Genomic DNA, 10131 nt, shown 5'->3' with positions numbered 1-10131 from the left:
AAGTCGGCGCATGCATCATCCCACAATGCAGTATTCCAACATGGATGCGCCCATGTAAAAAGCAATTTTGTAAAATTCCCGCTCCAGTTCGTCGCAATTTTTTACGGTTGAAGGAATATCCTAGTATTTTTTTGTTATTTCCACACCAATTTCAGAGTGCCAGGATCAAGAAAACGCTACATTATGTCTTCAAAGCCATTGAAAATGTGAGTTTGTCGCCGTGACCGTACGCGCTGTGCAACAGCCAACTCGTACGCCGACCAACCATGCCAACTCGTACGCCCGGTCCGGCCAACTCGTACGCCGGCTGAAATAAGCCAATTTTAATCAATTGAACATGAAATTTTGGAATTCCGAAAGAGAACATAATCCGTTCTTTCCCAGACTGCAGTAATATAACATGTAGGCCCCTATAATTTGTGTTTGAAATAAACTCTTAAAGTCTTAGTTTACTCATATTGAAATAAAAAAGGCAGTGTATATTTTGCCGGAGACGGCAAACCTTTAGTAAACGTTTTTGCCGGATATGCACTGAACATGCGCAGTTACTGTTTTTTTGTACTTAAACATTTTCCGGTGACAACTTTTAGTCTGGCTCCATGCCAAAATTATCGTTGTTACCTCGTATTCACAAGATGGGATTCAGACCATTTTATAATTTCGGACTTTATTTCCCTTTTAAAAAAAATCCTCCAGAGCCACAAATCTGAAAAAGAAAATGTAATACTCTGCAAAAAATGTTTGAGACATGTTAAAATAATAAAAGAAGAATATTCTTATTTATTTGGGGATGAGAAAAAAACCCTTAAAAATGTGGTGCGGTCGGAATCAAACGCGAGTCATCCCGCTTACTAGAGCCTTTGCTTAACCATTACACCAAACGTGCTACACAACTTTTGGTGGGAATTTAATACATCTTATAATTCAGCCCTATTTTAAAGAGTACAGCGCCCTCTGTTGATATGGATTGCCACCGGCAAACCTTTAGTAATCGTTAGTTTGCCGTCATTACCTCCGGCAAAATATCCACTATCAATAAAAAAAGGCCTATTAATAGTTTTACTTTTAGACGATTCCAAGCGATAAAACTTGTGCCTTTTGTTCTCTTACATGGAACTGGGTCCTAAACTTCACGCTGACTTAGTCCGAGTAACTAGGACTCTACGGATCGCTTTTTTAACATTTGGAAATGATAAACTGATAAACATGTCCAAATGATAAACTGATAAAAAAGCATTCCGTAGAGTCCTTGTTACTCGGACTAACGCTGACTGGGAATGGAAATTGTCCAGCTTAAATTTCATGTTATTCAGAACCTAAATTTTCATCACTTTTCCCCCAACAATTTTTGGCATGGTTTCTTCTGAACTAAGGTGTTCCTATAAATTAACCAAATAAACGTGGATATGATCTCTTGACAGACTTGTCTGTGGGGATGTGGAGGGCAGATTCCGTCAGCTATTCACCAGAGTCAACAATGTCAACAGAAAGGCTGGCCCATTTGAGGTGAGATTTCGGAAAAAAATGTTGCAACCTGACGCCACTTTTTTCTTCATATATCATCTCAATGAAGGTCATTCATTGCAAAAATGATGATGATAAGACATGAATCTGGGACTGAGAAACATTTCCAATTTTTATTAGGAAATACTTAAAAGATTTGCTCGATTCTCCATAGACTTTGTATACAATCGCAGAAGTGGCGTCAGGTTGCAACATTTTTTTTCCAAGACTTCATTTGCTAGTCTTAAGACTTGTAATTTTTATGCACTGGATTTACTCTTGTTTAAATGTTAATTTAAATAAAGACAGTGAATATTTGGACGTGTCAGATTCCGTAATAGTAGATGACATTTTCATAGACAATTTTTGCGATTGCCTCATATGTAATTATGACATGTTGGCCATGCCGGCTGTGTTTTAGTAAATGCTAGTTTGTCAAGACAACCTCTGGAAAACTAACATTTACTAAAAGCCAATCAGAGAAATCCTCCATGATAAAAGGTAATATAAGAAAACCGGCGCTGACCAAATATCCATTGCCTTGTATTGTATTACCATGCTTCAATTCAACTGCGATGGTGGATTACAATTGTGCTAAAAAAAACCCTCGTTCTAGGGCTGCAAATGACTGTAATTAAACTAAAAAGTGCCTTTTTATTTAATACAGATGCTGCTTTGTGTTGGAGAGTTTTTCGGTGCAGAGGAAGAAGAGTGGAGAAAGTATGAGAATGGAGAGGAAAAAGGTGAGTCTGTTCATTAGAAAAGAAATGGACCATGTGGTGGTGCCTGACAATTGTTTTGTACTTCTAGAGCTCAGTGGATAATTTTTCTAATCTTATGCATCCATCATCTAGAATTGGTCAAGGAGATTACAGACTAGTTTTGGATCATTTCTCCGAATCATTCATTAGATATCATGGTTCATTGGCTTTGTCACAGACATTACATTTTCTTCCATAATGCTGCAATTACCTAGACATAGTTTTAAATTGTGAATTTTTTTTTGATACAATAATTGAATCTCATAATGTATTTTGTCTTTTCTGATAGCACCAATCCCGACGTACATCCTTGGCCCCAACAGACCAGAGAACATGAAGTATATTAAAGATGTCAATGGGTGTGAACTCTGTGAAAACATCACTTACTTAGGTAAGCAGAGATGTAAATGCCACAGGTTTTTAATAAATTGTAAAAAATAGTACCATGCATGTGTGAAATACTTCTCTTCCAAAGATGGGTCAGGCGGTGAAGAACTTAAAATTTGGTTGAAAATTAAATTTTATTGGTGGGTTTTAAATTTGGGTCATTTACTCTATTTTTAGAAGCAATTAATGCTACTAGTGGAAACTAGCACTATTTTCCCAGCAAAACACAGATTGGGGAGTCAGGTTGGCACGGTGACATTTTGCCGGTTCGATTCCTGCCCGGACCACAAGTGGATTGGGTTTTCAGTCCCTACCTGGTTCTGGGGTTTTCCTCCCACCTCTAAAACTGTAATTTCTTCTCTGTTGTCTCCTCTCCACAGGTTTCTTCAGGCTTGTGAGCTACAGTGCCTAGGGCGCTTTTGGGGAATCCCTGGTTCCATTACCAGAAAGAAATAAAACAAAAACATAAATAAAGCACATTCAGAGTTCCTTTGAACCCTTTATTTATTTCAGGCAAAAAGGGCATTTTCAGTGGTGCGTCCGGATTACAGATTGGCTACCTGAGCGGTACAGAGCAGACGCATGCGGCAGTCCAGGAACCAAACAACTTCAGCAAGGCCGACATCGATGCGCTGGCCGTACCTCTTATCGCAGACTCTAAGTTCAAGGGTTTGGACGTACTCCTGACTTCACCATGGCCCCAGGGGGTGTTCAAGTATTCAAACACACTGGTGAGTTGCGTTTGGTTGTTGTATTGCTGGTAATGATTGGATTTAGTTGATAGGTTTGTGTTGCAGTGGTTCAATTGCTCCATAAAGTCATAATTGTCAGAAACATTTTTAGGAGGCATCTCAAAACTTTGATCATTCGTTCCTTTCTGAATGCTACAAAGATGTGCATTCCTAAGTAGAAGTGTGCATTTATGGGGAGTACGGGAATCTGGTACCTGATTGAAAAAACAAGGGTACCAGGGTATCCGTTAAAGAAACCCAATGCCAAACTTCAAATCTCGGTATTTGCTGCTAAGGTTGTTAAAGGTTTGCATGGTAATACTACCACATTTGGGCATCAGTGCAGCAAGATACAAGTGTGTCCAGTGGCCTGTTTTTGACAATCATTGTAATTGTGTCGTTTGTACTTGTAGGAGGGCCTCAACCCAGAAACAACCGGCTCCAGTCTAATTGCAGATTTGGCTCTCGCTGTGCGACCGCGTTACCACTTTGCAGCTCAAGAGGGCGCTTTCTATGAACGGCTCCCGTACCGCAACCACAAAGTACTGAATGAGTCTACAAAGCATGTCACGCGATTCTTGGGGCTCGCAAAAGTCGGAAATCCAGAAAAGAAAAAGGTACGTCTTGACAGTACATTTTAATCAGAAAAATTGCTGGAGGTATTTGACTGAGAATTTTTTTTTAAAATGCATGATTTTTTTTTTGTAAGAAGAGTTTGGCAACTAAGACTGGCATACTGAAATGCATTTGATATTTAGTCTTTCTTATCCATTATTCTGTTGTCAGTACTTGTACGCCTTCAACATCGTCCCAATGAAGTCCATGGAGAAGGAGGAGTTGGTCAAGCAACCACAGGATGTGACCGAGTGTCCATATAGCTGGTCCGGAACCAGACTAGAGCAGAAACCAGAGGTAAACAATAACGCTACGAGTGTTACAAGGTTTAGATTCCAGTAGATAATTATTTGAAGCCATTTACAATGAACGTTTACTCAGAAAAAACCCTACGTGGAATGTCGTTCTGATTTCACATAGAGATTAGGCAGAAAATATTTTTTCTTCCGGTTTCCCTTCCTACCCTAATCTGACAGCCCATACCCTATTTTTTTGTGGGGAAAATGAGAAAAAAAACACCCAAAACCATCAATTACTACCTTTTACCCTTGACTACACGCAGACGCCTCCATATGATCGTTCACAAAAAAGATGCCCCCCCCCAAAAAAAATCCCGACCTACCTACCCTATTTTTAATGCCATGTAATCAGAAGCAGATTTTTTTTTTTTTGGCCTTATCTACAATCCAGCTCAACGACATTAGTCGGAATTAGGGACATACTTAGAAAATGTTGGTTCTCAAACTAAAACAATTATGAACAATTTCACAAACGACTTATGTGGTTCAATATTAGGTTTGACCCTTCACTGACGTATTTTATAAACACTGTATACTCAGTGTTGCCTCCGAGTGATTGTGAGAAAACTCACTCGGGTGGGACTCGAACCCACGACCTCTGCTTTCTAGCACAGACGTCTTACCACTCGACCACCGAGCTTGCCAGGGTCGGCTGGCTGGTTCAAATCTGATACAGCAGCGGGTACCACAGTGAAACTATTCATAAGATGTGGCAACACCAAGTATACAGTGTTTATAAAAATGTGTTGATAAAGGGTAAAAACCGATATTGAATTGACATCACCCCGACGCAAATTCCATCTTATGAATAACTCATGTGGCCATTTTGTTGACCAGTTCTTCATCCAATCAAATTAGTTTAACCACGTACAGTTCAACACTGGTTTGCATAGTACCTTGCCTCAGCTTTACCAGATAAGTTTTGAATGTTTCTTTTCTTTGACTGTTCATTGCTTTTCTCAGGCAGACATGTCTAATCAGTACTTCTTCAGCCAGAATTCAGGAGGAAGGGGCAGAGGTCAGAAGAGGTCACGAGGTCAACACCACGGCGGACCGGACAGGAAAAAAAGACCACGTATGAGAAAATGAAATCATAATGTTTCAATTAAAGAATAGCCCTTTATGGTTTTGGATTTATTTTTTTGGTTTAGTTGTAGTACCCACTGCTGCATCAGACTCAATCAGGCCAGCCAGGAAGCTTGGTGGTCGAGTGGGTAAGACGTCTGCACTAGTAAGCAGGAGGTCGTGGGTTCGAGTCCCACTCGAGCAGTTTGTGAATGGTTTCTTGCAAGCCCTCAGACAACACTGAGTATACAGTGTTTATCCAAAAACATCGGTGAAGGGCAAAACTAATATAGATATGTACATCTCCCCAACGCATATTTCATCTCATTTAAAAAAAAAAGGGTAACTCTGTACTTGGTTGGTTCTTCTCCTAAATACTCCGCGTGGAAGTTTTAACAGAAGGCCAAAAAGGGCAAACCCTTCTCTTAGCAATAAGTGTTATTTTACTGGGTTCTTTTACGTGCATTACACAACTCACTGGACCTTTGACTTTACATGCCATCCGAAGTACAAAGCAATAATAGTTAAGTGCCTTGCTTAAGGACACAAGTGTTCAGACCTGAGCTTGAACCCACGCTACTATTGCCTCTGAAACACCAGGGCATGAGTCCGGTGCAGTGCTCTTAACCACTAGGCCATGACACTACATTTTTGTTGATGAATTGTCCAATCATTGAATGTTACAGAGCCGACAGGTCCATGCTGGTTCTGTTTGGGAAGCCCTGAGGTTGAGAAACATCTTGTAGTCAGCGTCGGAACATCGGTAAAAAGTGGTCTTTTATTTCATATCGTTTTCATTTTTATGTCAGAGATCACGAAACGTTACTGATATTGAAAAAATTAAGAATTCCCAATTTTGTTTGGGTAGTTACCACATTTTATTTTGTTACCAAACATTTTTCATAAGTGTTATGATTTGATATGGAGTTCTAAATTTGCTGATATTTTTATCACAATTAACAAATACTATTTGCTTTCAGTAAGTCAGATTTTCTCTATTTTACAGACGTACATGGCATTGGCAAAGGGAGGTCTGATTCCGGACCATGTCCTCGTTCTTCCTATTGGTCACTACCAGTCTATTGTTGATTTGCCCGAAGTGAGTATTAATGACGTGCTCCAATTTGATCATGAATATTTATGAGGTGTAGTAAAAATTTGTATTCCCTGTGGATTGTAAATTTTGTGTCAAGCAACATTTTTTGGGCTAAACAATTTTGTGTGCTTCTCCACTCCATGAAATTGGCCCAGTTGTTTATGGAGCACCTAAGCAAAAAAATATTGCTTAGTCAATTTTTGTGCAGAGCAAAAAAAATTGGGAACCAGTCATGGACAATGTACATTACATGGCTATCTGGCTGGTAACCTGGTTTTTGTGCTTAGCAAATTGGCATGATTAGCACTCCATGAACTTGATTGTGTTTCTGTCCATTTCTTAGGATGTTATTGAGGAACTGGAGCAGTACAAGAGCGCCCTCCGGAGGTACTTCAAGTCTATTGGAAAGACCTGCGTCATCTTCGAGAGGAATTTCAGAACACAGCATCTTCAACTACAAGTAAAAATTCATCACAGATTTATCGTATGAACTATGACATCCTTTGCTGGAACTATTTGACCGCCTTAAATTGAGAAGTAGTTTCATTTGAGAAAAAAACATTAACAATAACAACTCAAATTAATACCAGATTCACCCAACATTTTTAAAACCTAATATCACTTAACACGGAAAAGCAAGGCTGCACGGATTTGTGCTCATTCAGCTGAAAATTAATCGCGCTCCTTCATACAATGTTTGCGTGACCCAAATAGTAGAGCGAATAGCGCCCTCCATGTTCATTCACAAAGGCCATTACGACTGCTTACCTCTCGCCTTGTTGCAGGTCATACCAATCAACAGAACCGTCTGTGATGACATCAAGGAAGTCTTCACTTCCAGAGCGGAGGAACAAAAGTTGGAATTGTTTGAGATTCCCAAACACACTGATCTCAAACAGGTAGGCTATTCTGAATCAACTGATTCTGCGTATTAATTAGTTAAATCAATTAATTTATTCACGTTTATTGGAACAAATTGTAAGACGCAGCTTCAAAAGTGGAAACTGTACAAGTACACTATAACAACTAAAAATGGAAAATAGAAAAGTTTGATATGCTAAAGAAATCCGATTTATTTCATAGAATTAACATATTTCTAAGAATAGATTTGAGGCTTTGCATAGTGGAGTATCAGTATCGTTTCGGTTTGCAGTAACACCATGTGGTAATAACTGCTGTCGTTCAGTAGATATTTGGTTCTGATAAGAACTTGTCCTGCTTATTATCAACTATTGCTAAGTAGTTTTAGTTCTGATAAGAATAGTCCTGCTTAGTTCTAAAAGAACTTGTCTTTGGTCTCAACGTTTTGACTAGCCTGCTCTAGTCATCGTCAGTAGTGTTTATGGAGATCTGAATCATTTTAGTCCATTTATTTTAAGTAACATCTGTCTGTCCTGTCTTTCAGGTTGTATCAGTCGGCAATCCTTACTTCTACGTTGAGTTGGACGGCGGAGTCAAACTCCTGCATCAGATCAAGAGGAACTTCTTTCCTCTTCAGTTTGGCAGGTAAGAACTCAAGTCATTCTGCAACTCCTTTTGAGCAAGACAAAACACTGGAACTCAAACAAAAATATTGTATTTTCTTGAGCAATTGAACAGCTGAACGTAAAGGTAATATTTTTACAAAATTTGCAAACATTAAACAACAAAACTATTAAATTATTAAGAAATACCTTACTTGACTTTAAGTGAATAATAGTCTCAAGCATCCTGTGAAATCATCGTACCTGGTGTGCTGTCTTTTCTAAGAAAAGTGGAATTTCGTATCAATTTCCAGCGATGGTCAGCCGACCATCTTTCGAAAAAAACCTGACTTTTTGTCAAAGACTGCCCCCAATTTACCAAATTTAGTTAGTCAATATTTTGTTTGCAATCCGTTACACACCCGTGAATGAGTGCAAGCCAGCTAGTCTGGTTCCCTGACCTGACAATTCCCTGACATCTATAAATTGCTCCGTTTTGTCTGAAGTAAGGTCAGGGAACCAGACTACGAGAACATCATGTTTTTCTTGGTTTTTCCAGCATCTTTAAACACAAAACTTTAAAACAGGTTGGTGTAACAATATTTGCTATAAAATGCTCACCCCAAATCCATCTATGTCTGAAAATTACAACAAAAGCAAATGTTGTATATTACCTGTAAGTCTAAGACTTAGAAATTGCAAAAAAAATGTAATTTTTAAATTATAGCCACATATAAACTAACGCCAATGTTTTGCGTCAAACAATTGCAGTTTCAGCAATCTCATTGACTCAGATATGCGCCTTATTAAACCTTGTCAATAAATAAGATGACCTTATCCTTCTCCTTGTTTCTCCAGGGAGGTCATGGCCAGTGAAGACCTCCTTGACATGCCAGACAGAGCCAACTGGAAGGCTTGCTCCATGGAGAAGGAGGAAGAGGCAAGGTTAGCTCAGGAATTCCGCAAGAAATTCGCTCCGTTTGATTTCAACGATGAGTAAAGATTTAACAGAATATAGCCAGGAAGGATTACTTTTGGGATTTCTTTAGTGAAAACAGTGATTGCTTTCCACCATCACTGGGTCACCCTAAAGTTTGCTTCAGTATTTCACACAATGCATTCCCCTTTAGTGAAGCGATCTGAGCTATACTAAATGCACATGTGATGGTTAACGACGGATCCGTGGGAGGGGGGTGGCAAAGGGGGCCTTGGGCCCCCCCCCCAAAAAAAAAAACGAATGCAATTTTTTTATAAGTGACATTGCAAAAAAGGCAGCATCTGTGTACACTGCCATCTTTTCTAAAGCAAAAAATTTGGTTAAAGTGGTCAGAAATTGCTTCAGATTGCACCACAGAGCATCTAGAATCAAAAAAGTTTCCGGGGCCCGCTTCGATGCCGTAAATTTTTGGACCCACTATTTGGGGGACCAACATTTTTGGCCCCCCCCCTCCCCCAAATTGTATCCTGGAACCGCCCTTGGTGATGCTCCCAGTAACTGCTTAGTCTAACAAAACCCTAATTTCAAAACCCGGATTGGTGCATAGACATGCTGATACTTATGTGTGCATTAAGACGTCTACAGATCTTTTTCCAAATTTATACTTCGCTTGCGTGCAAAGGAAATTAAACAATTGAGTAGGAACAATCTGTTTGTTACAGTTGACACAATTTTTGTGGGGTTTTTCTCAATCGTTGATCAAATGTTTTAGCATGTATTTAATTGTAATATTAAAGCAGCAATTTTTAAATGCTCTTTTTTTTTTAAGTCTGTAAAATGTAAATACTGAATAAATGCACAATTTAGTCTGAATTTTTAATGGTCTCAATTTTACGTGCATGTATGTGGAGTGACTTTTGCATAAAAATGGTATGTACATGTACCTTTATTTTCTAGGCATTTATCACAGTGAAATTATCAGTGCATGACACTGGCATTAACAATTTAAGTGTGGTTGACAAAAATACACATTTTTAAAAAATGTACATTGGTGATAAGAAAGCACTAAAATTTGAAATTTCCAAGAAATGTCAAATTGTGATGAAAGTGCAAGGTTAACCCCTTACAATTTGAAACTATCAAGAAAAGACCAATTTTGCCCAATTTTGATGAAAATGCCCTTACAATTTTAAATTTCCCAGAAAAGTCAAATTTTGCTTAATTTTGATGAAAATGCAAAGTCAACCCCTTACAATTTGAAGCTATCCAGAAAA

The 10131-nt window shown here is 38.8% G+C and overlaps 1 protein-coding gene across 1 annotated transcript; it reads left to right on the top strand.

The window, feature by feature from the left end:
- The first annotated feature begins 14 nt into the window (after positions 1 to 14).
- On the top strand, positions 15 to 9737 carry LOC119725705 (CWF19-like protein 1). The gene is made up of 14 exons (XM_038197238.1): positions 15 to 206; positions 1422 to 1506; positions 2171 to 2246; positions 2554 to 2655; positions 3165 to 3382; positions 3796 to 3999; positions 4169 to 4294; positions 5260 to 5371; positions 6048 to 6124; positions 6368 to 6460; positions 6801 to 6917; positions 7243 to 7356; positions 7863 to 7963; positions 8779 to 9737. Exons 1-14 carry the CDS (start codon positions 184 to 186, stop codon positions 8918 to 8920), a joined length of 1590 nt encoding a protein of 529 aa, XP_038053166.1. The 5' UTR covers positions 15 to 183; the 3' UTR covers positions 8921 to 9737.
- The last annotated feature ends 394 nt before the right edge of the window (positions 9738 to 10131 follow it).

Source organism: Patiria miniata, unplaced genomic scaffold (assembly GCF_015706575.1).
Source record: "Patiria miniata isolate m_02_andy unplaced genomic scaffold, ASM1570657v1 HiC_scaffold_19, whole genome shotgun sequence".
In the NCBI taxonomy this organism is placed as follows: domain Eukaryota; kingdom Metazoa; phylum Echinodermata; class Asteroidea; order Valvatida; family Asterinidae; genus Patiria; species Patiria miniata.
Note: the sequence above shows the minus strand (reverse complement) of the source record. Positions and strands in the feature narration are given on the sequence as shown.